The sequence below is a fragment of the Colletes latitarsis genome, chromosome 14, assembly GCF_051014445.1.
Source record: "Colletes latitarsis isolate SP2378_abdomen chromosome 14, iyColLati1, whole genome shotgun sequence".
NCBI classification, from domain to species: Eukaryota; Metazoa; Arthropoda; class Insecta; order Hymenoptera; family Colletidae; genus Colletes; species Colletes latitarsis.
The window spans coordinates 29,773,992-29,799,364 of record NC_135147.1 but is presented as its reverse complement, the minus strand read 5'-3'; the positions used below and the strand labels follow the sequence as shown (position 1 = coordinate 29,799,364).

The following is a 25,373-nucleotide window of genomic DNA, read 5'->3' as shown; positions in this document are numbered from 1 at the left end:
GGCTGCCTTATCTCTCGCGCCATGGCGTCTGGTGAGTGTTCCGTCGGACAGAAAACTCCACAAATGCTTCAACGAAGATCATATATGTAGCTGTCCTTGAACTCTTCTCGCCAACATTCTTCGAACGGGACACGTTCAGCATCAGTTCACTGGTCTATCTTGCCACGAAGCAAACGCGAACGTTTAATTAAATGATTGCTGTTAATTGAATCTTGTTGTCAGGTCATCCGAAAATAGTCAAGTGGCGGTACTAGATGTTTGTTTGCGCTATAGTTGAATTTATTTCGTAATTGGGTACGTTGGCGGTATTCAAATTAGCCCAAACAGTTTCTGTAAAAATAATACACAAAACTCGACGTCGTTTTCATTTTTTATCGCAACGCGAAACGTTGTAGTTCGGCTCGTTAAACCTGTTTTTTTTTTTTACGAGCTTTCCACGAAATAGTGCGTAAAATGAATGCCTTGCGTACTTGAATTGCGGTCGCGAATTAACTAATTGCGCATCAGGCTCGGAAAAATATATTTGCTTCGGCTCAGGGACCACGGTTGCCCACGAAAGGTCGAATTAGAAATGCTCAGAAGATGCTTTCAGGTAAACGGACGATCGACTGAACGGAGAACGCAGTACTTAATCTTAGAAAGCGGCAATTATCGTTGAATGTCGAGCAACGAGAGCAGTCGGAGTAGCAACGTGGTATTTAAAAAGAATGCAAGGCTACCGTGCAATTGCGGATGGGAAGTGAGATTCGGTTACGGTGTTGCTGTCACCCTGGCCATCTTCGAGGCTAAGCGATTCTTCATGCTGATCCTGGAAATATTCGCCGAATGGCAAATCATACGATTCGCTGGCGGTCTACGACCCGTAATATTCACATTGGTGAACGTCAGCTTGGGTTTGCCGACTGCTCTGATAACTGTACGTAGCATACGCGCGTAAGTACTTTTAAACGAACAATTTTATTTTTAATTTCAAACGAGCGTTAGATAGGTGATCCTAATCTAATTGTTTGCCTCCAACCTTCAGACGCAAGGTGCCACGCTGCTGCGCTGAAACAAAACGAGTATTAAGATGCCTGCTAGTAATAATAGCGATATGCGCAATAATGAACGCTGGCACGTTGGCCTCGATAGGATATCACATAAACGTAAGGCAGGACACGCTGATCGACATATTCAACAGTTCGATGCGCTTGTACGCGAGTGCAGTGTCTTACAAGCGCGCCATCGACGAGATACAGTTTATCTTTCAATGCTGCGGCCATTCTTCCTACGCAGACTGGTTCCACTTTGACTGGCAGGTGAATCCACGATATCAAGGAGGGTAACCACGGTATAATAGTGTGAGAAAACGTGAAACGATCGCGTCGTAAAAGCATAACAAAAGACCGTTTATTTCGTCAGGGTGTAGACTATGCGTCACGCGAGGAAATGGCAGCCCAAAGTCCCATGTCCGACGAGGAGTACAGGGACCGTGGTGTTCCCTTCAGTTGCTGCAATTTGAGAGCAATGGCGCCGTGCGAGCACACGGAAATCCTGAACGAGGACGTACGAACCATAAACACGAACGGCTGCGCCGAAGTCGTCAGTCCTGTTCTCCTTAGAATAGTAATCGTCGCCTATGTAATGACCAGCACGTTGGTGATCATTCAAGTCTTTTTAGCCTTTTTGCTCACGAAGGTACGATATTTACGAATTTTAGGTTCTAGAAGAGTTCAAGGCACGTCGTACAGAGCTACAAGGAATGGAATATTTATTAATTTAAGCCTCTCAGTTAATAAATCATTTTGGTTTATATTAATTTCCACTTGTCCTTCCATTCCTCGGATCTAAAGGCCTTAATTTATTTTAACCACGACGATAACGACTGATTATCGGTCTTAAACATGCTACTTTTATTACAACGTTTCAAGTCATCTTTCGAGTAAACAGAATTATATAATAATTTGGGCGTTTTGTAGTCTAGTAACCCTATTACATGAAACATTCTTTGAAATAGTAACATGAAATTTTGTACAGTGTTTGGGATATACACGTGGATGACACTGTTCTTCTACAGTTTCTTATTTTTACTAGGATTCGGTTCAAGGAAGATAAGCTTAAGAGAATTATTACTTGCGTCGTAAACTACTAATCCTGGTATCGTGATATAAGTCTCTTGCAAAATTTTTACGACCGTTTATGATAAACAGTATTTTGACCGAGTCAAAAATTTAATAAAATAATCGAAATTGAGAGAAGCCGCTAAACTGCAGAAATACCGCTTCCGTTTAGTTTTTCTTTTATTCGATTCAATAAAATTACGCATATAATCTCGTCTATCTTTACAGATTATGCGCAAGCTTTTATGCGGAACGTGTCGTTTATATCATCTTCCTGCGGCCTTTGTCGACGAATCCACCAGCGTATCATTAGATGGTACAAGGTAAATCGATCAAGAAATTGATAAATAAATGCATGTACTCGTCGTTTACAAAAGTAGAATCGAGCTCCATAAATTAATCGAGTAATTTCAATTAAAATCGACCATTGTACGCGCCGGGTACGATAAGCGGCGTCGGGTCATTAAGCGAGCGGTTCTTCAATCGGTTGCATTTGGTCCACGGATAAGATAGTCTCGTTAATAGTTCGATCGACGTTTAACGTACCCTTGAAAACAATTCGAATGATAAACGAACAATCGTTATCGTACTCGATTCAGCTCGGAAACGAAGAGACGAGACTCCAGCACATCCCCCTCGAACTGGGAGGCGCGACCCTCGCGGGTAACAAAGAGGCAAGATAAACGACGCAGGAAAAAAATGAAACTCGTGTCGTCGTCGAGGCGCGTTCGCTCTAAAAATAAAAGCAGCGCAAAAGACGACACGAATTCCACTTCCACCACGGCGAATTCGTCGCCCGCGACCAAGTACACCGATCGATCAGCCATACTTGAAACCGCGAAAATCAGACCGACCACTCACGAGGAGCACACCATAGCCAAGAAACGTTCGCGTTGCGAGGGAGACTCGACGCTTTGACGAGAAAAATATCGCGATTGTTCTTTAGAATTTATTGATACCTAAGAAAAGAACGAGGTTCGAGACAAGGACCGATTTCATTCGTTCGTGTAACATCGTGCTGGCGAGTACGATCGAGGATCCTGAAACTTTCCAAGACAGGTGCACGCTAAGTATGGTGGTTATCGCGTTTAAGCATTATAAAGGATTTTCGCTGGAATATCGATAAAAAGAAGTTTAAATCCATTTAGCAATATTGGGAATTACAATAACGGAGATAACAACGAAATTCTAATTGCAACGATTAGAGGTAAGGCGCGAGACCATGCGTGGCCCGCGAGTGGTGGGGATCGACGAATCTTGCGTTAGTAATTCAAGATCGTCCACGGGAGTGCAGTACGGTTGAAAGCATCGTGCAAAGCACATTAGAGGAGCGAATACGCGCGAGCGACGGTCCCACGTGTCACGTCGTATTTTAGCAAAACGCCAGGTTTGTGAAATTTTAACTCGCAGTTGATAGAATCGTTTTCTTCCACTTGATAGAAACTTAGTATTTTTCCAAACTAGCGAAGCCAAGCTAACGTAGAATGCTAATAAGATTACGTTAGTAAGATTGCCTCGTTCTTCTTTCGCATTTACAAATTATAATATTAAAAATATAAATCAAATGCGAAACAATACTACTTTGTCGTAGAAACGAAAGAGGCGTATGTATCTTACGATACCAAAGTGTAAATAAAATTAGGAATACACGAATAAAAGTCCGAAACTTGTAGAAATTGATTTTCTTGGTTTTCGTCCGACCGCGCGAAATTTCCGAGTCCTCGAATCATCCGTTCGGCAAACATCGCGAGCGCCCGGTCGTATTCGTCTCGATCTGACCACGTTCGTGTCCCTTCGGGCGACATCGGGCCGATTCGGAGTAAGAGGCGCGCGTCCGGTTAGTTCGCGTTAGTTTGTTCGGCTTAGTCAACCAACGTTCGCGTGTCGGTTACGATCGTTGCGGTGTCGCTTCGTTTTTTTCTCTCGATACTCGGTCATCTGCCACTCCGTCGATAGCGTAGCATGTGCCCACCAGTTCACAGTCACGTATACGTTTACCTGCCGCACCACCAGCCCCACAATAAACTCGTCTCTTACGGCTACCGTTAGGGTTGCCGTAACACTCCTCGTCCGTACCCTTTTCTTGTAACAAAAACCGGCAACGCCATCGAGGCTCGAAGGTTTTTTCACCTTCTCGAAGCGAGTGTCGACGGTCCGTAACTCGGAAAAAGAATCTCCATACGCGTACAGTGATAGTATGATTTTTTCTTGGATATTTTAGTGAAATTGTTCGGGATCGCCTGTACCGGGTGGGCGAATTCGCACGTGGTGATTAGTGTAGTGTGCAGACGCGTCGCAACGTCGAGCCACGTATTTTCTGTCCCGATATATCATCGGTGCTACACGATCGAACGAAGAAGGCGAAAAGGTAGCAAACAGCTTTAAAGTCGACGCACGAAAAAGGAACCGATCGAGTGAACGGTACGGAAAGATCGGGGACAAGATACGAAATTGCGAGAGTAGCCGAAGACCGAACAGCGAGAAGAAACGAGAACGGGAGGACGAAGGAGAAAGACAGCGATAGAAATCTCATTTCGACGAGTAACTGGCCACGAGTAAGATGAGCTGCTGCACGAGTGCCCCGATTGTAACTCAGACATGTGAGACGCTTCTAAGCAAGTGCGAAGTGCCGATCATCGACCTCGCTCATATGGGTAAGTCGAAAGAACCAGATTTTTAATTTCGTGTATACGCCGTTAACCGACGGCGCCGATCGTGCGTTTAATTGTGCCACGTAAAACAATCGCTTATTGTCACGAGATGTCGCAACTCGGGTCATGGGGGTCGGAACTTGGGAAATTCGCCGCAACACAAAACCGGCATAGCTTGAAATTAACTGCGATCCTACGCACGTGGCGATGCGAGACCAGATATGTATGTATCTACGTAATTTTGCTCGACGCGTGAATGACTGACTCGATATGATGACTCCACGCGAAAGTTCATGGTTGCATTGGCCGTTGATCGATCGATCGACTTTTAAATAACGAACGATTCCCATATATGTATATAGATATATCGAACAGGTTTTTCGTAACCGTTAAATGCCAACGCGACGAAATCGTGTGCACTTTGCCTTTATCGTAACGACCGACTTTGCGTGTTACTGAATTATTACCGACGCTTTCTAAAAATATATTTGTCTGGGAATCAACGATCAAAAACCGTTTGCCTTTCGCGCGTATTTTTAACACCGCGATTAGCACGTGGAAAAAATGATCCTCCGAACGGATAACTCGAGGTGCGAGGAATTTTAGAGATTCAGGGGGTGACGCTTTTGCGGTTGCTTGGCAACGAGGCCAGGGAACTGGCCAGGACAGACAAGCAAACCAGCAGCAACAGCTTCGTCGTTTCACAGTCGAAGGCGCCTACCTCGGGTCCGACGATCCGTTGAGGTCAGAGCCCGTCTCACAAAGAAGGGCCCGGCCCCTCCCTTGGCGTCCTCCTCGCTTCATATAGGGCAGTGTTTTTCAACCTAACCCAGACCTAAACACTTTTAATTGGCAGATCGTCTTAAACAAATTGTTACATCTCTACTTTCGTACGCGACTCGAGCGTTGATCTATTTTTTCTTTCCTTTTCTTTGCATATACGCTATCGTTTCATCACCGTGCGGTAATAATTGCGTAAGAAAATTAAACACAGATCGCCTTCGAAGAAGATAATGCGCGTAAATTGAATCCAACGTGAAATTTTCGTTGTACGCTTCTATGTAGGAGGTTCATAAAACGCTAGTTGAGAGTCACTGCTTATAGGGCATCTCGTCATTCGTCTATCCATACATATAGTCTTTATGGAATAATTTATCACTTTTCGATTACCATAACGTATACGTCAGAATGTACTATAGGAAATTACATACTTATCTTCTACTAATATTTCGCGGGGTATGATTTCTTATGGGAAATTCCATTCAGGATGAAAAAAATGATACGATCATGATTACACGTCAGAACTATATCATATTAAGCGTAATTACTGATTCATAGCTTGATACGGCAATGATATCTGCCACATGCATCTTTTCTCCACGATTTATCTGATCGATTGGTAACAAACGCAAACAAAGACAAAACGATTAAATGTTTAATTACTCGCGGTGGTATGATTTGTACGCCGTAATATTTTATTGAAATAAATGATCTTTATTCTTAACTTATTATACAAGAATGGAAATATTCGGTGGAATATTTCTGAGATATCGCGTCTGTATGGCTGTCTCTGTCCATCTATCAGCAACAATTTAAACAATACTGCTAAGACCAGGGCCGTATATACCTAGATATTTTAGCGTCCTTCGACCTCCGAGCCACTTTCACGTACATCGTTTGAATTTTCCCGCACTCGAGGACTCGGAATGACAGTGAAACTTCCTAAGAAGATACGTTACCCATGATGAAACAGTTGATCAGCATTCTAACCAAGACGGTACTACCGTAGTCGTTGATTTCTATCGGCCGTTTGATTCTCAGGGTCGTACGTATAAGTTACCAATCGCGAAGGTTGGTCGACAGGAACGTGCCTACCCCGTCTATGTATGTATCTAGCTACGTATGCGAGATGCATGAAACTCGTACCAGTCGAGCGAAATACATATCTCGCGCGTTTTTCTAGCTGTAACTGTGTTGGGTAATGATTTAAGCGCTCGCAGCGAACGCCGTCGAGAATAATGGATTGGCGTGCACGATGCGAAACGAAAAGACCGGCGCATTTCAATCCACGACCCGAGAGCCTACGAAACGTATCTCCGTTTCTCGTTTCATCCTCCTTCCCTTCGTCCAGTCCGGTTCGAGCGTTTTCTTTCGTCTCTTTCTGTCCCAGCCGCGTGTACATTTCGAGTCTGGGCGACAGGCCAACGACCACACGACTTGCGAACGGCAACGCTGCTGTCGACCAAAAGAGACTCACTCCTGTCGTTTTGAAAGCGTTCGCGATCGAGATCAGGATCGACACGGAACTATCGTTACAATTGCAATGTTAGTCATCGATTATGTAAATCGTGGCTAACGTAGTCGATTTAAATTGCCGAGTGAACACCCCTTAGTCATCGGCGTTCTCTTTATGCGATATAGTATTGTTCGATGTAAATATATGTCTATGTATACATATACACACATACCTTGGCACGTTCGCTCGCGTTTGGTAGTAACCACTTGTTGAACGTTGCTTCGTACGACTTGTTTCACCGAGATTGCAGTCGGGCAGAGATTGCTCTTTAATTAAATGAAACCTCCGGTTGCACTTTTAACCTCAATCGCTTGCAGGAAAAAAATATTTTTAGTCGGTCGTCGTCGTCGGCGTCGGATGAAATTCTCTTGCGATTCGCGCGTCCCGACGCGACGCCCCCCCTTTGTTACGTACGCTCTTTGTTCTCGATCTTACTTTCATCGGGTGAAAGAATGCCGTACCTAACAGTCGCTGCAACTCGAATCGGTAACCGTTGCGACTTATCGCGGTCAACTTCCGACCTTCGTTGAAACACTTCCTTCTCTTGAGCGACTTCGAGTCATCCTGTACACCGTTTATCGTAAATTGTGTAATCGACGAACGCATATAGTATGTCATACACCGATCTCTTACTTACTTGAGAAAGCGACGAGAGTCAGCGTTTATTTAACAATTTGCATCGCCCCTCGGTACCTACGTTGACATCCTGAACTCTCGTGTTGTTTAAAAGACAACGCTAACTACGTAAAAACGTAGTGTGCAACAAGCAAGATAATAAAGTATTTTTGAATCGAACAAAGAAAATAAACATTAGCTTCAAAAAGACAGTAATTTGCCACGTAGCGTGTTAAATTGACCATATTCTCCGTAAGAGTCGTACAATGTATCTGAAAACAAAAGAATAGCTTTATGTTATTATGTTTGTTCTTTGAAGCGTGAAATTTCGTCCTTGACTAAAGCCTCGTGTCTTCGGAGACAATGAAAACATATTAGGTCATCCCATAAGTTTATGCTGCATTTTGTAGTAGATCTTAAATTCACGGTGTCGTTTTTCCAATGACAATTCATGTACTACTAGTCGGACGAATGATCGAGGACTTGGTTTTATCCTCGAGCATCGTTTGTGCAGTTGCATTTCTTCGCGCGGCGATAGTGTCGGTCGCGGAAAAAAGTTACGCGACACCGTTCACTTTTCGCGTCGTGTGCCGTACGATAGGCTTGCTTGTTCTACAGTCGCGCTTGCGCATGCTCAAATGCATAGACACAAACGCGATTTGCGTTTTTTTTTCTTGCCTGTCGCGTTTACACGTGCCTGTTCTTCGATACACAACGATGCGAATAAGCTAACATTTATGCACAAGTCCAAGAATAGACCTTCGAGCAATTTGAATTTTTCACTACGTTACGTCGAAACAGCATTAAAATTAATTGTTGGGTGTATCGACGAACTTGAAGAAAATTACTCTCCATGCGATCGCGCGTGTACCTTATTCGCATTCACTATTTTTCCACGAACCTTATACCGCCTCTAATTTTCTTGCAATATCGATAGTACAGTGCTGTTCACCGATATTACTATTTTTACGAATACACTAATAACACGGTTCTCGTAGTTTCGTAATAAACGTATTATTAATTTAAGTGATACAAGAATGGGTAATTATTTAGAGGTTAGGAGAAGATTTGCCCATAAAGTATGCACGAGAATGGTCATATCCGTCTGTATCACAAACGAATACATTTATTGCTCTTTCGACGTACAGAAAAGTTAGATAGTATTGATCTACGCCAAAACAATTCCAACGAGCGTTGAATTGTTCCATCACGAAAGAATTCGGTCGATAGTCTTGCGTCCGTAACGGGAAAGACACCGTGACGCGAGTTTCAAAACGTTTTTCACGGATGTATGCGGTTCTTGTTTAACGCAATTTTCAAGGTTCACATTTTCTACGTTCGCCGCGTATAGCCTACACAATACTCGTAAATGTGTCTCGAGTGGCGAAAATATTTTTAACTATCGCGAACATTATCGACTGTACTAATTTGTAAACATGATAATATATCGAAATATTTTTTCGCGAATTTTATATTCAGTTACTGTTTTCGCGTCCATATCCGCTGTGTCTCCCCCGTAGTGTCGAAGATATTTTTAGTAACCTCCGGGTCAAGCGGTCTTTGGCCAGTGTTGTAAAAGGTTTAGGCGCTCTTCGTTATAATAATACATCTGTAACAAAATAACAGTACATAATTATACATTTAACACCCTTTAATTAGGAGGAAACGTCGTAACCCATAATTTAAGACGCTCTATTGTAAATATTATTTTTCCCTGTATGCGACCCTATGTAAGAATCAAGTACGACACCCCTGACGAACGTCATAGAGACACGGAATGCGCACAGCGAGGAGACGATGAGTGATCGGCATCTGGAGAAAACACGTAGGCAGCAGCAGTTGCAAAATTCGTATAGGTACATACATATGCTTGCGCAAGTATCGATCGCCATAAACGTGACGGAATAACATTTGGGTTCCGTAGGTTTATTTCGCTAGAATTAGAATAGTCGTTATTTATAATTATTTATATAGACTAAATTAATAATTGTTCACCAGTTGATTCAATCGATCCTTTGATTCTGAATACATATATTCGTTCAGAACGTTTTCAATCTTTATTAGAAATCAATACGATTCAATCATTGCATTCTGTTTGAATTACCAAACACTGATTTACATTTTCCATCTTGTGTACTAGGTGCAAAGGTTCGGTCTAGTCAGAGCAATCCTCGCAACGAGACACTGACCATGAAAACTTGCATATCGAAGAAAAACCGAGGTTGTGCATAATCTTGTGTCTTCTTAGTTTGTTTCGCGCGTGCAACAGCGATAACGTTATTGAAATCCTGGCCAACAGTAGCTTTGCTGGATGCGAATGTTGCAAAATAAAAATGGTAACACTTTTGCCGGATCGGTTGCAAAACACCTGTTGAGCAAATATGTATATCAAAGGGGAAAAAGCATAAGCAAATTACATTAAGAAATTCAGTACCAAGTAATTAACTTTTATCTCTCCAAGTAATACCTTCATCGCTTTTTTAGTGGCCAATTAACAAACATGTGGTTTAAATAAATATAACTTGTTAACGCGATCAAGGATACAAAGTAATTAAATTAACAGTAACATTTTTCTAAAATAATTATCTAGATATGGTTTTCTGTTTCGGGTTCGACGATCGATCGAACTAAAAATATGGCTGACGTGAACGCTTTCCGGGAAAATGATTCGGCTCAAAAAAGTATTCGTTTCAATGGCCGCGTCACGTTTCGTCGACACAACGCGTGACGATAATTCAGCGAAGACAACGTGACAGAAACTTCTCCAGCACGATATCATGTGGGTTCTCAATTGCGATCAACACGCTTGCGATATATTGCAAAAAAATAAAACGTGTTCCCCTGTGTTGTGTAGCTGTTTTCACTCGTGGCTCATTTGTATGTGGTTAAAACATTAGCGCGCGCGAATGATGTAGATCGCAATCTTCAAATTCACTTTCATCGTAGCAACCGTGCATTTTAACTGTCAGCAGATATGTGTTACTAGATACATGTTTGGTTGCGTCGCTATCACAATCGAAAGCAATTCCTGTTTCACGTTTCACATTATTATCGTCGTTTCCTTTTTCTGTTACACATTGCAATAAGTGGGCTGTAACATTATTGTATTTAATAAGGGGAAAGTTGAGGTTAATTTCGGCATCTTCCATTAGCAAAATAATTCGTCTCGCCAGAACGAAAATATTTCCCACGTTTCACGATCACTGCATGTGCATACGTATAATACACTCGTGTAGTATAACGGTTAAATTTCAATCATGGCCCACCGTACGGCACGCCGTGGAAACAGGGTTTGGTATTCACGACAGACTCACCGAAAGGTGGAGCTGACTGCGACGTCACGCCGAACAAAGTTTATTTTCACACGGTAGTCGCGTGAACCGTTATCGCCTGTTGGAATCGGGTTTTATCGTCGTAGTTTCATCGAAATCATTTTTTCCTCTCGCGTTGTTCAACAGTTCGCCGCGAACGATCAAACCTTCGGATAAGTCGAACTGCGAGTCCGCGGCACGGAGAGACGTCGCAGGAAATCCCGTGAAATATGAATATTTCATTTTTTCCGCCTATGGAGTGGAAACGAGCTTTACGAAGTGGGAACCATTACGCAAACAGAAACGCCATCACGCGTCTTACGGACAAAATACGCGAACGTTGGACACTTGGTGTCGATGATTTATCAAACGTTTCGTAAATCGATCTACAACCTGATGACACACATTTATGGACGATGCGTGTCGCTGTCGAAACCAAGAGTTACTTCCGTACTGTTTATCGCCTTTTAATACGCAGTATATACGCGGATGTATTTAGCAAAGCAAATCGCGGATTAAACGATATCTGCGGAAATAGAATCGTAAGTGTCGTTATGTTCACGATAACATATACATATATTGTACTGGTCGTCCGTACACATTCAACGTCTCTTCGTATTTTACGAGGAATTAGATCGCTCCTCTTCTTCTTAGAATATTGAAATTTCATGGGTACAAAGAGCCATCTGTTAGGAACTGAATGGAATTAATTTTAAGAGATCGTCTTGTCACGTTTATATGTATACGTATATGTTCAACAGCGAAAGAATTAAGAAAATTGCGATTAGTTCTGCAAATACAGTAATTGAAGTTTGGCAAGTCGATGTTTCGATATTTCATTTACACGACTCGTATATTTTTGGACTTTGCTTCAAAGAAATAATAGGTTAGTAATAGTGATATTAACAATTATGCTAGTAATTTAATATTGAATATTTTGCGGTATCGTAACACGTCGAATTATTCCGCGGTGTCACGAGCAGATATATCCCATGTTACGATTGGTCAAATATTGACTTAAAATTGAGTTTCTAGGGTGTACACACGAACAGGAGAAAATTTTCGCTAGTTTCTCCTGGTACCGGCTGTCTCGCCGATACTTTCGCCCGGTACATAACGATCGAATATACCGTTATACCAAGCGGCGATACGTTTTCATATGCCATCATTTACCATCGTCCAACGGAATAATGCGTTTGCATTGCGAGTTCGAAGCAACTTTGTGGTGTATGCAATATACATACATACCTCAACTGATAGGGACGCACCAGCAGCACAATATGGACGCTCGATAGATGGTATATGGGGTGATCAGAGATCGTAATGCACGATTGAATTTCATCAAATTCGGCACTATGTCGCGTGCAAAGTTGCGTATTTAAAAATCACTCTGCTGCTCAGTTCTACCACGACTACTGGGACACCCTGTAAATCGTATGCGGATGACACATCCTTTACATTTCCATTACGAATGCTAACACACTTAGACCGAATGATGATAATACACGTGCCTAAGTACGTATTGTTTAAGTGGATACATGGATGCTATTACTTCACTGCAGAGAAATAGAATTCTTATGAGAAACAGAAACCCGTTTATTCGCCAAGTACGATAGAAACGCTTTTTCTTTTGGAAGAATTAATTATTCTATAGTAAAAAATAATTATAAAATCTGAAAAATTGATCGCGACAATTTTCTTTTTCTATATATGTATATACATATATCAGTACGTACTAACAGCTCTCGGAAAGAGTTGAACGTCCTGGCATTGAAAGTCTTCCAAAGCGTTCCGTCTTTAGTTACGATAGATTTAAAAAATCGCTCGTCTGTTACGCAACCAACACGTTTCTTTGCCTGTCGTAATTTTTTCGATCCACTTTATATTGCCAAAAAAAAGTTTCGCAATTCCTCGTCAAATCACTTGAAAAAAAAAAAGAACTGGTACGGTCACAAAACATGTAACGAGTGTTCACTGTGAAAATATTTACTCGCGTACATTGACGTATGTATCTATAGATAACGAAGAACCATATGTTCCTCGATAATTCGCAAAGACTGTCGCGATGAAACACATTCGTTCGCCTTATTCTCCAGATTTTCCACTTATGTCTGACCATAATTCTTGCAGATTTTTTCGTGCATTCGAATACTTTGACACGGACACTTTGGATCAAGAATACTGATTAGTCGGAATATATAAAAATTGTTTTAAAGGACGTGCACTATACGAAGGTAATTTAAAACTAAAAGACTAAAATTCGCCCTGTAAATTATTTCTATTTCAAACACAAGTCCTCGCTACGAGGAAGCAACGATTATTTATCGTCGAAAGTACTGCGAAACGATTGTTTGAACATGGTTTTTTCTGCGCGCGTGTATCACCGTCGGTTCCGTTCGCGTGCCTTCACGTGAACAAAGAATGAAACCCAGTTCCGAGAGGCTCGGTATGGAAAATTCGCCAGTAACTCGTGATGTTTGCGGTGGATTTCCACCGGAAGATTTACTGCCACGCGATCATCGGAAGAGAAGACGGAACGATTTACGACACCATGTGACAAAAGATCTTTGCCTTCGGCGGCGCTAATCTTCCTCGAATCGATGCTCTTCACAAGCCACTCATGAATTTTCTTGGCATTGACTAATTAATCGAGCTTAGCCGTGTCTACTTATCTAATGTTCTATGGATTAGGATTATATTTGCTTGTAAACGTAGCCATCAATAATCGAACATCCGTGCAACGGTCTTCACGATTTATATTACATTATTAAAAGTTAATTAGCGTACTATTATTTTGATCAACGAGCAGTATTGTGGGTGAAAGGGTTAGAGTAATAACTATGGAATACTTAGAAATGGGTCGTGAGGAAAAAAAGAAAAGATTGAGAGACACTGGTATAGACCTTGCTCCGTCATTAAATATGTAAGTAGCAAGGTAAATTGTGATTTCTACGTTGAAAGTGCGGCTTGATGTTTTTGAAATGAATTTTCCTGCAAGGACGTTCAAATTTCCGTTGTTATTTTACAAGGACCTGGTCAGTCGCTGAGTACTCAATTTGTATATACAGTAGTATTTCGCGTTTATTACTTTCTGTATTTGTATCTCATGTTTCAGGATAACGCATTGAGTACTCGACAGTTACAGTATCATAGTAAATTAGTGTCGGTGCATATTAAACACAATAAGAGCAAGATCAAAGTAAATAAAAGTGCTGAAATGTACTGGAATACTTTGCGGTTGAGCGACGGATGACTGGGACCTGCTTCACAAAGGACAGTAACTCGAATTTCATTTTAATATTTTACTAATTAACTCTTGCAGCGTAATATTTTTAAAAACTGCAAGAGAAGAAATTTTAAAACATTGCCAGTATACATATGTATTGCAAAACAATTTCGAAATGTTTACATGGTGTAGTGAAAATTTCGTAGATACGATCGCCTAACTTTGCATTCTCGATATTGCGCAAGAAATGAGTCATAGCCATAATGAATCGCGCTTAAAACTTGAAAATTATTTATGCGTCTTTTATCCTGCTTAAACCACCTCGAAGCGACGATTCTCATTTTTTATTCAACAACACCAATTAGCTGTTGCTTCTGCAACACTGGAATCTTATGCTTCATTCATTTGCTCTTTCCTTCATTTTTCACTGGTGTCTTGGACCCTTAATATTTTTGTGCGTTGGGAGTTAATTAAACTTGTATGAACTTATACATATATCTATCTGTAGTTCAATTAATATGCTACGTTTGTCCAACTATTTCGCGATACGGAAAGTAACACGTTAACCTCATCCTTCAAGGACTGGATGAATCATGGTAGATGCAAATTTTTTGTGGTCGTTATCCTCGGACTGTTCTATTAAGGATTACGAATGTTCGAGCCGATGTCCTTACTGCAAAGAATATTTGAATAATAATAGTTAAATTGAAATCATAAAAATAAAGTAGAAATTAAAGCGACGATCTTTTACGATAACACATGAAATGTTTAGTATAGAAATTTGATCGATAACGCTGAGAATGTTATTGTTTGCTGTAGTCAAGTCTTTTATTGGCGCTGCTTAAAAATTATTTTTAAAAAGTATAGAATTATAGACGTAGTTGTAAAAGAAAAGTACATAGAAATTGCTTTCCAATAATCGAGTCGAATTGACGTATAATCTTCTTCAAAGCGATCAAGTATTTTTTATTAATACAGTTTGCGTGACAAAGCATTGAGTCAATAATTACAAGGTTTAATTCACTAGATACACAAGGGATTAATGAAAGTGTTGCAACACACAGCTTTTTAACGCAACACCGATCAATCTTCGCAATTATCTTTTAAGTAAAATTTACGATTGTTTGAAATACAAAATAATTGAGAAATATTAATTGACTTATTTACACAGGGTGATTTAAAAAAATAGCATCGTCTTAGACTATTCAAAAACATTACGAAAGCTTGCCCAGTAACCTTTGCCTTAGACGCAATTTGTGTACGACGCAATTGACTCTCATATGGAGTAATTTATTTAACAAAACTTTTGAGGAACGTATTAAACACGGAGCCATCTAGTGGTATTATCTACTATCATTTTCTTCGAAAATAAGTACAGATTAACGAAATTTAAACGAATGAATTATTATTCTGGGACCCGTACGAATATTTTCCCTTTCGAAATACCATAAGGATTTAATTTCAATAATTTTTTCGAAAACGATAACTCATAATTATCGCAACGTTGCGAAAGTATCTCGAGGAGAAGTTGTTAGTATCCACTTTTGCAATATTGGCCTGATGCCCAACAGCGATGCTTATCTTCGAGGACGTAGAAACGCGAAGAGGAACTATCCTCTCTACTATACATATTTCTCTGCTCGACTCTTTCTACCTCCCTCTATATCTGTCTTTATCCCTTTGAAATCGTCACGGAAACAGAGGAAACGTTCAGTCGCGGCGGATCTTTATCTCGATCCGTCGTGTCGCGAAGTGAAATCAACTTCTCACGGACGAAAAAAGTCCCGAGAAAGCAATCGTCGCCGCGTGTCGTTGTAACAAGATCCGTCTGTGAACCGTGGAAAGAAGAGCCACACCGTGTGCACCGTGCGTGCATCGCGATAACGTACGTTATCAGCATCTGGCAAAAAACGAATGCGACCGAGCGGTATTGTTTCGCGATTTCTGCCGATTATTTAGTAATTGGCCCAACTAAAACATTCAGATATCGTATTGTCTGTAGGTTTCTAACCAATCGACGCGACGGTCCTACCGCGACAGTTATAAATACAGTATACCGAAGTCATCATCCGGAAACATGATTTCTATTAATAATTGCCACGAGAGCGAGCCATTTATTCATCGACCCTCTATTGAAAATCGCATGTTCACGCGAAAATAGAATTGCCGCGAAAGAACCGTCTATAGAAAAATGTAAATTAAAATCAAGGTAGAATAGATAAAAAAAAATGCGCTCGAGCAAAGTATAAAAAAGCATTGTCTTGGCGTGCACTTATCAAAGTGTGAATCATGCATATACACGAAGAAAAATTACGAACGAAGTCAGTGTCACGCACCGTCGACGTTGTCACATTTCGAAACACGCGACCCAGACCTAAAAAGTTTATCCTCCAAGACTGACTGATCTTCGTGTATCAGGAATTTAAAAAAAAGAAAAATGGCGTACTAGCTAGCGATCCGTTCGTCGACGGATGGTCGGCTATATCGAAAAGATGAAACGTTTGATATTAAGTCACTCGACGTTTTCGCGAAGAGAAATACTGTCGCGTCCGTTTACAATTCGCGTCCCGATAACACCGTATCTATCAATGGGTGTTCCCTCAATGACGGAAGTAATCGATATTCCAGCGGGGAGCAGAGATTTCTTAGTATCTTGGTGAACTCTGTAAAGAAATGAAACTGTTATCGTAAATACGACGACACGCGTAACCTACTAGAGTCATTCGAACCCGGGGCGGGACTATTCGAACGTTTTATAGATATTCGAATGATACGAATGAACTTTGAATATTTGTGTATACGAATTTCATTATTCTAATATTATTATTCGAAGGATACTCATGCCTCAGACCCTTTAATACTTTCAAATGTTTCAAGTATCGTCCTTCCACGAGAATGCATAACGAGTTTACATCCCCACTGTTGCTGCAGTCCGCTGATTGACTGTCACCGCTTTCGACCAATATCTGGGAATCAGCGAACTGCAACAGGAATGGGGATGTAAATACGCTGTGCCTTCTTCTCGTGGAAGGACGATGCTCGGGCAACTTCTACACCAGTTATACAGGGTGTTCGGCCACCCTTGGGAAAAATTGTTATAGAGGATTCTAGAGGCCAAAATAAGACGAAAATCAAGAATACCAATTTCTCGATGGAGGCTTCGTTAAAAAGTTATTAACAATTAAATTCAAAAATTTCAAATCGTTTTTGGTGAATTGACATACCCCCGAAATCTTGCACATTTTCGAGAAAAAATTCAGTACAGTCGGAACTTGAAACGTTAATAACTGTTTAACGAAATCTTCATCGAGAAATTGGTATTCTTGATTTACGTCTTATTTTGGCCTCTAAATTCCCCCATTAAAATTGTCCCCAGGAGTGGCCGAACACCCTGTATACTATGTATACGTTCCCTCTTGCTATTACTGTTTCTCTCTCATTCTTTCCGTTTTCTTCTTCCAGGGACTGAGAGATGTCCTCAGAAGGGTGTCGTGAAACAAGTGGCTTGGAAGCTGGTAAGGGCGCTGTCCGAGAAAGGACTGGCCTTGCTCGTCAACCACGGCATTCCGGAATGCAAGGTACGCATTTCCATCGATACTCGCTTCGTATAGTCGAAGAACGAGTCTCAAGTATTAAACGTCCTTGATGTCTGGCACGATTATATTCGAAGAGAGGAGGGCGGATGTTGTTAAAAATTATCAATGTTCGAGCAATCGAACAAAGTAAATGTTAAATCACATTTTAGTGGAATTTTCAGTACTCTTAGAAGAATAAGCAGATGATACGATAGAAATGATCTATTTGAAAATAGTAGTCTCGTTTCGAAAAGGATTAAACGATCCACTTACAGAAGCAGCTCGTTTAATAGAGATAATAAATAGGTTACACAGCAAGATCACCGAGTATTCGATCGTATTACATCCAGGGTAGTCTCACCGTGTAACGAAGCTCCCGTCCTCGGTTGCGTTACAAAATTACGGTCTCGCGTGGAACCAGAATTGAAGGAGTCAAGGCGAATAAATACAAACGAAGAACGTGTACATTACGCTTGTCGTGGCGACGACGAGTTTTTCAAGGGTTCGTCGATAAATACATACGTGTGTTACCAACGCTCGAACCCTCCCGTCGAGGAAGAAAACGAACGTTATCGTAAACACGTCCCGTGTGGTTGATGGTGTATCTTGACGCTACGAGCATGCATATACGAATTTGAAAGGGTGAACAATTGGAATGGTTTCTATCAATCCCTAGTTCTGAAATTGTTACGACAATCGGTCGTCAGTGCGTTAGTACTCGACATGATTTCTCTGGATGTCCATTTGAAAGTAAACCGTCAAGACGAATCAGTTGAGTAATTTCGTACGTAACGACGGAGAATTATCGTCGTTACATTTGTAATTCTTTATCAAAAATTGCATAACAGGAATGACTGCCGACACACGACATTACATCACCGATAATGCCCGACGTAGCCAATTTATTATTTCACAAGCTGCGACGGCTGTTACCTCCAGCGAAATCTTTCTCGGTGCGTTCGTTTTCAGCGACCGTTTGGTTCGCTCTGACGTCACGACATGTTCGTTATCAACAGTGTGTACGACTGAATGCGTCAATTGGCTGAAACAAACCGTCGCCTTTAATTATCTCGGTTCGAATCGAATTAAGAATTCCTCGAGGGGGGGATCGGGCACACGCGCGAAGAGAGTGCATCCGTAACGATGGGACGAATTGGTTGAGCAATTGCTCGTAAGAAACCGCGATCGTACGCACGTCGACTTAACGTACCACATAGTTGTGAATTGTTTTTGACGAGCAAATTTTAGTCCCTCGAAACAACTTGGCTTTTTAGAAATTTAGCAATTCGCTTGTTCTCAAGTCCATAACGAAAATGATACGCAACATCACGATGACAAATTCAACGCGTCTCTACTTATCTGTAACTCGAGGATGTCACCTTGGTAGGTGACATATTTCTGATACCGAGCACAGACGTTAATTACATAATGATTCGTTCAATTAAAAACACATTCAAGTACTTGGTATTAGATTACCGATCATTTCAGTGTTCCAAGAAGCCACGTGAACTTTGGACTCCTTTCGCGAGGCATTTTTCAACTTTAATTTCTTTTTTTCCTTTTTTCCTTTTTTCCCCGTTTTTTATTCACTGATCTTACAGGGATGATTATGTACTATTGTTTTTCTAAATTTATAAAAGAGCTTTTCTTTAGAAATATTGACTCGTTTTATTCAAGTACCTTTCCCGGATATTTGTTTGCAGATGAAAGCTGCTTACAGAGCTCTCGATTCATTTTGCGAATTACCAGAGGAGATACGAGCGAAATACGAGCGCACCACGCAGGGGAACCACGGTTACCTTAAACCAGGGCCTTCCACGTAATTATACTCCGATTAGAGTGAATTAGATCGAATCCACAATTAGATGTTCGACGGATTAAGTCTGTTAATTTGATACAGATATACCGATGAGAAAGAAGCACGTCATCTTTTCAACGTAACCGGAAGCGGGGGTATTCTTCCAGATGATGAGGTGCCTAGCTTCAGATTAGCGGTCGACGAACTCACTCGAGATTTCAAGCAACTGTCTGCCATGCTCCTAACTGTAATGTCTTTTTATCTCTGTTGATACGTTTACGTGAAAAATTTTACGGTCGTTTCGGCGGCTACCTTGTAACACCTTAACGACTCTGACGCTCGATGCAAAAGCCAGTTTCGCATATTATTATTCTTTCTCGTGGTTTTCATGCAAAGTCTGTTAAGTAAGCTTTCGTCCGAGTATTTAGAAGCTGTGTAAATATTTTCAGTCATCCGGTTTTTGTGTCGAGTTTTTAAAATTCCCTCATAGAAGTTTAAGAGTTTAGAATCGGTTTCAAAGCAACATTTCATGTCACGACAATTCGGAAGCTCTTGAAGTGGTTGTTTAATAAAATAAACAGCTCTAACTGTAAGTAACCCTACAAACCAATCTGGCCAGCACACAACTAACACGATTGGTTTCTTCGGTTACATTTACAGCCATCAGTATCAGTAGACACTATAAAGTAAAAATACAGGCCAATGTATGTGATGTATGCCTTATAGGCTCTGGCCGTGGGCCTAGAGCAATCACCTGATTTCTTGCTGTCGAAGCATTCGCACATGCTGGAATCTGATAACGAGTCAACCCTTCGTCTCCTTTACTATCCGCCTCTTGGTGCACCAGCGCCTGGACTGGCTCGTTGCAGCGCTCATTGTGATTACGGTACTTTCACTTTATTGGCACAGGTACGTACATTCGTAAAATTATGTTACAAACCCTAGTCAAGCAGAAATAAATGCCTGTAAACCATAGGAATAATTTTCATATTTATTGCGTTTACTTTGGAAAATCCATTTTTACCAAGTAATAGAAATCCAACGTCGATTATAGGATTGCGAAGGAGGTTTGGAAATACAAACTCCGTTTGGAGAACGATGGGGAAGAGTCGGCCATCTTCCAGGTGCTATTTTGGTGATCAGTGGCGACATTTTAGCGAGTTGGACCAACAATCAAATTCCAGCTTTAAGACATCGTGTCGTTATCCCAGAACTCTGTGGCCGAGGCCGTCATTCCATTGCCTTCTTCGTGCATCCGGATAATAATATTCTCATCGAGCCTTTAGACACAAAGATCGCAATATCCAATCAGGAAGCAGCTCCGTGCCGTTTACAGAAAAAGAAACGCGGCGTTCTGACCGCGTACCAGCATCTGCAACGTCGTCTTCGGGAAACGTATGCCTCTTAACGTTATCCGGACAAATTACATATTTTTTCTCTCAAAATGAAGCGGTCCTAGTAAAACATTACTGCCGATCGTTCACATGTTCACTAAAGAAGCCGGTAATTTTGAACATTGCAACATGATGGATTTATCTGATTCGAAGGCACTACTCATCTTATATGGGAACTGACGTGCAGATAAAGAACGTTACAATCGATCATTGATCGTAAAATTATGGTCTGCGCGATTTTCGTTTCAAACGATGCAAATCCCCATTGGTAAAATGTAAGAACTGCGTCGTTGCATCACAAAGGCATTAATAAAGAAATTTGTACTTACACTTTGTAAAAAAGGCATTTTGTACGAATGATTTAGTTTCCTAATTATGAAAAGGAAGGTAGAATGTTTAATGACGCGTCTGTTTTATTTTTTATTAGACATATGTTATTTTCTGATCTTTTAAATACAAACACATCGACTAAAATCCAGGTTCCCAGTTAATTATTTGACGCTCTTTCCTATAGTTGAAACAGACAAGAGTGTCATTAGGCTGGAATTCCACGGTTATATTTTCGAATCTAAGACCACACTCGACGCCAATTTTGATCGATGACACTTCCTCTTTCAAATGTCTCATTGACGTTAATTTTCCTATTGACACAACAAGTATTGAGATATTATCGATTCGTTGACTGAAAATACATCAAGTACGTACTGTACAAGTATTATTTTTATGTTCGCTGAGAAAGAAAATAAAATGAAAAATAAAGGAAACATATAGCAATTGACGAATAATTTCAACCTTATTTAATACATGTCAAAAGAAAGAATTGTTGTACAAATCTAATATACTAATCAATTAATAGTCTCCTAACGTATTAACCGTTGTAATTTATTTACCTGTGTAAATCATTTCCCCATTCCTTATTAAATGATATATTGCAGATTTTTGCAGAACACCACTTGTACAACGACAACCTGCAACATTAACTTTTTTCTTTCCTTCTGTGATCTGAAACATTTTCAACACGCTTGCTTCGCCTGTGTTTAGAAGAAGAAAAAAATAAATAAAGAAGTCGTCTTCACGGGTATGTATAAATCATCTTGTTGTTTTATGTTAATAGTACCTATTTTATCTTCGACGTTAATTTCACCCAGGTTACTATTAATTTCGTTTTTAATGTCATCGAACAGTTTATATATAATATTATACTTTCGAACAGATACGCCTTTTTCCTTGGCTTCTTTTTCCAATTTACTGGATATATTTACATTAAAATGATAAATAATTGCTAAAAATGCATAAATAGTCTTGAACGATCTGCAATAATATACAATAAATTTTTTTAAACAATACATTACCATTAAACGTTTTCGCTAATTCTAAATCTGTTTCAGTGACGGGTCCAACATTGTAATGAACAATATTTAAACGACAAAGTTTGTTATCTGTATACGTGTCAAACAGATCTAATATGGCTTCGACACTTCCTGCCACATCACCTTTTATAATAACATTAACCTCAGGAGTCGTATTCGCCGTTGCCGTACAAGTAGAAGGACCAAGGAATTTCATTGTTTTAAATACCGGTTTTATTTTCCCGAATTCTCTCCTTAGTGCTAACAGTTTTTTATATTTCTATAATTAAGGAAGTAGATTACACTTAATTTGATAAGCAATTGATATTATCTTTAATTTATTACCTTAAGATGTTCTTGGTTCTTCTTATCAGCAGCCTCTTTATGTTCCTTAGCTAAAGTCTCATTCTGTTGATTTTGTCTAAATTTTAGAACCATGTGCAATTCTTTATCGTTTTTTACTTCCAATATCTCATCTCCAACATTGGGCAAGTCTTTCCATCCAATAATCTGTATTGCTTCTGATGGTTTGGCTTCCAAAATTGGACGTCCGGATTCATTAAACATACCCCTCACTTTTGCCCATGCCAATCCAGACACTTAAAAATAAACGCATTTACTATATTTAGTTTATTAATGAGTGTCGTTTTTCCCCCAGTTTTCTTTTACACATTACGGTCTTAAAATACGTTCGAAATATTAAATCGCTTGTACGTGCAAAAATAAAAACATATAAATTGAAAAATTTGAATTTATTACTCTTTTACGCAAAAATTAATATAAAATGACTTTACCTATTAAACAGCCTTTCCTTAAAGTGCCACGATGAATTAAAGCTGTTACTAATTTTCCGCGACCAACGTGATTAGAACACTCAATAGCAACAGCCTCCACTAATCCCACAGGATCTCCTTTCAAATCCATCAGTTCAGCTTGTAAGGCTATGGCTTCCGTTAAAGTTTGTAAATTGGTTCCCTTTAAAGCAGATATGTTAATACACTGTGTATCTCCACCAAGATCTTCAACTAAAATACCATTTTCTGCAAGCATATTTTGCGTCCGTTTCTAAAATAAAATTATGAATTTGAATATTTGTGATTTTTATTTTATAGAAATATTAATATTTTCACATTAAATAAAAATTACAATATCAGCATTAGGTTTATCAATTTTATTGATAGCCACGATAATCGGAACATTTGCATCTTTCGCCATTTCTATACTTTGCAAAGTCTGTTCCATAACACCATCATCAGCTGCTACTACTAATACTATAATATCTGTAATATGTGCACCTCTATATCGCATAGACGCAAAAGCAGCATGTCCGGGAGTATCCAAAAATGTTACTCTGTCCCCAGACTTCAATGTCACTGAAAATTATATTATTAACAATTGAGTATAATACCGTATTCTTTTGTTATAAATATTTAAGAATTAATTTTCTTTTTGCTCCATATCATTTTGTCTATTATATTACGAAAAAAATTTTACCTGTACACTTAGTCGTGATTTTATTTCACTTAGTATTTCATAAAATTTTATTTATTTTTAAGTATCGTTTTATTACCAACCATTAAAAGCACCTATGTGTTGTGTAATTCCACCAAATTCCGTTTCTACGACCGATGTGTTACGTAGCGCATCTAATAACGTAGTTTTGCCATGGTCAACATGTCCCATGATTGTTACAACTGGGTGTCGTTTTACTAATACAGATTCGTCGGGCGGAGAACTAAATAGAATTTGTTATTATAATAAAAAAAAATGATGTTATCATTAATGGTTTAGATGTTGTTACTTTACATTACCTCTTAACTATATCCTTATATTTTACTTCTACTTTCCTATTATCCGGTGATGTAATGAATTTAGGTTTTCCACCTAGTTTTTTGACAACAGTGCATATTAAATCAAAATTTGTTAAAACGGTATCTGCTGCATACATTGATGTTTGTGTATTCACAAAACACAGAGCTTCAAGAACATCCTCGATATCCCTTTTGGCAGAGTCTGCTAATTGTTTTACTGTCATTAGTCGCCATATTTCTATCAGGGGTGATTTCCTCGTCTCTGTTATTACAGGCACATAATCGTCTAAAGTTTTGTTGATGAATAATTTTTTTAAATTCTAAAAATAATTTAGCATATTTTACACAAACAACTATACATATCTATTAAATATATATTTAAATAGATTGAATTATACCAAATTCTCTTGTATTATATTCTTTTTCTTTAAACATGTGGGTGTAGCATGATAGACACGGTGCTGAGTGTTCAAAATACAATAAGTTTGTAAAGTATGATTTGCACTTTGCTTACCCCATGTCCGGTCTATTAAAAATTGTCTCTGTAAACTGTAAGAAAGAAAACAGTTATCATTTTTGGGCAGATTTTGTCAAAAATACTAGACTGACAAAGGATTAAATAAAAGAGAGAAAAAAGTCCTCGAAATTTCCGTTAAATTTCAGAATTTATAAATATGATTGTTATGTCGTTATTAAGGTACAAACGAAGGTTATGTTTAATGTATGACATTTTTAACAAATTAGTAAATATAAATTAAAATTATAAATTAGACGTAACGTGTATTAAAAATACCAAGTTATTACTGAAAATATCTATTTAAAAACTTACTTATTTCGAAAATATGATCTGACCGTGGGGGCAGCCATATTTATATCTTGGTGACTTCTTTTACAACCAATACATTACACTTTATTAAATTGAAATTAATTAAAGTCGAACAAAATATGAGCATAATGTAACACGAAACTCTTTACATTCTCTAAGCATTGATCTGCTATAAAAAAAAAAAAATGTGTTCGCTAAAGTCCAAATCCTTTTATTTTGTACCATTTGAGAAAACTACAGTGTACCAAACGAACTCCTTTCTTAGAACACGTTTGTAAAAATTGTTACATGAGAATAAAATTTATGGATATACGTGTGTTTGCTTTGTACCATCTTGGCATTAAAAAAATTATAGATGCATATTTGGTTTATAATTATATGCGTAAAAACGTTACAAAAATTGTAGAAATTAGCATATCCCG

The 25,373-nt window shown here is 39.3% G+C and overlaps 2 protein-coding genes across 7 annotated transcripts; one reads left to right on the top strand and one right to left on the bottom strand.

Moving 5' to 3' along the window:
- The first annotated feature begins 454 nt into the window (after nucleotides 1-454).
- On the top strand, nucleotides 455-21,833 carry LOC143349650 (uncharacterized). Of its 5 annotated transcripts, none has more exons than XR_013080967.1 (8): nucleotides 455-933; nucleotides 1,025-1,298; nucleotides 1,402-1,677; nucleotides 2,328-2,422; nucleotides 2,699-3,169; nucleotides 3,248-3,486; nucleotides 4,321-4,753; nucleotides 13,103-13,217. XR_013080967.1 is itself a non-coding variant. In XM_076781054.1 (6 exons), the coding sequence occupies exons 1-6, from the start codon at nucleotides 4,660-4,662 to the stop codon at nucleotides 20,977-20,979; spliced, it is 1,008 nt and encodes a 335-aa protein (XP_076637169.1). In that variant the 5' UTR covers nucleotides 3,813-4,659; the 3' UTR covers nucleotides 20,980-21,833. The 5 variants fall into 5 exon arrangements, 1 of the variants encoding a protein (XP_076637169.1); XR_013080966.1 differs by having other exon boundaries at nucleotides 2,699-3,174; XR_013080965.1 differs by having other exon boundaries at nucleotides 2,699-3,486.
- On the bottom strand, nucleotides 21,377-25,232 carry Mif2 (mitochondrial translation initiation factor 2). 2 transcript variants are annotated; one of them, XM_076781051.1, is made up of 11 exons: nucleotides 24,955-25,232; nucleotides 24,524-24,674; nucleotides 24,126-24,445; nucleotides 23,889-24,049; nucleotides 23,461-23,687; nucleotides 23,109-23,379; nucleotides 22,660-22,913; nucleotides 22,318-22,594; nucleotides 22,083-22,247; nucleotides 21,856-21,996; nucleotides 21,377-21,606 (listed from the first exon to the last, which is right to left on the bottom strand). In XM_076781051.1, exons 1-11 carry the CDS (start codon nucleotides 24,990-24,992, stop codon nucleotides 21,434-21,436), a joined length of 2,178 nt encoding a protein of 725 aa, XP_076637166.1. In that variant the 5' UTR covers nucleotides 24,993-25,232; the 3' UTR covers nucleotides 21,377-21,433. The 2 variants fall into 2 exon arrangements, with proteins under 2 accessions (XP_076637166.1, XP_076637167.1); XM_076781052.1 differs by having other exon boundaries at nucleotides 24,126-24,411.
- Nucleotides 25,233-25,373: the final 141 nt, after the last annotated feature.

What these genes read in the sequence shown, in the direction of transcription:
- LOC143349650 (XM_076781054.1), top strand. Translation starts at nt 4,660, where the DNA reads ATGAGCTGCTGCACGAGTGCCCCGATTGTAACTCAGACATGTGAGACG. An exon ending in ACGGCATTCCGGAATGCAAG is followed by an intron (nt 17,777 to 19,476) that starts GTACGCATTTCC and finishes ATTTGTTTGCAG; the next exon opens with ATGAAAGCTGCTTACAGAGC. An exon ending in TGTCTGCCATGCTCCTAACT is followed by an intron (nt 19,819 to 20,297) that starts GTAATGTCTTTT and finishes TATGCCTTATAG; the next exon opens with GCTCTGGCCGTGGGCCTAGA.
- Mif2 (XM_076781051.1), bottom strand. Translation starts at nt 24,992, where the DNA reads ATGGCTGCCCCCACGGTCAGATCATATTTTCGAAATAA. An exon ending in ATATAATACAAGAGAATTTG is followed by an intron (nt 24,446 to 24,523) that starts GTATAATTCAAT and finishes AATTATTTTTAG; the next exon opens with AATTTAAAAAAATTATTCAT. An exon ending in ATTAGCGAAAACGTTTAATG is followed by an intron (nt 22,248 to 22,317) that starts GTAATGTATTGT and finishes ATGCATTTTTAG; the next exon opens with CAATTATTTATCATTTTAAT.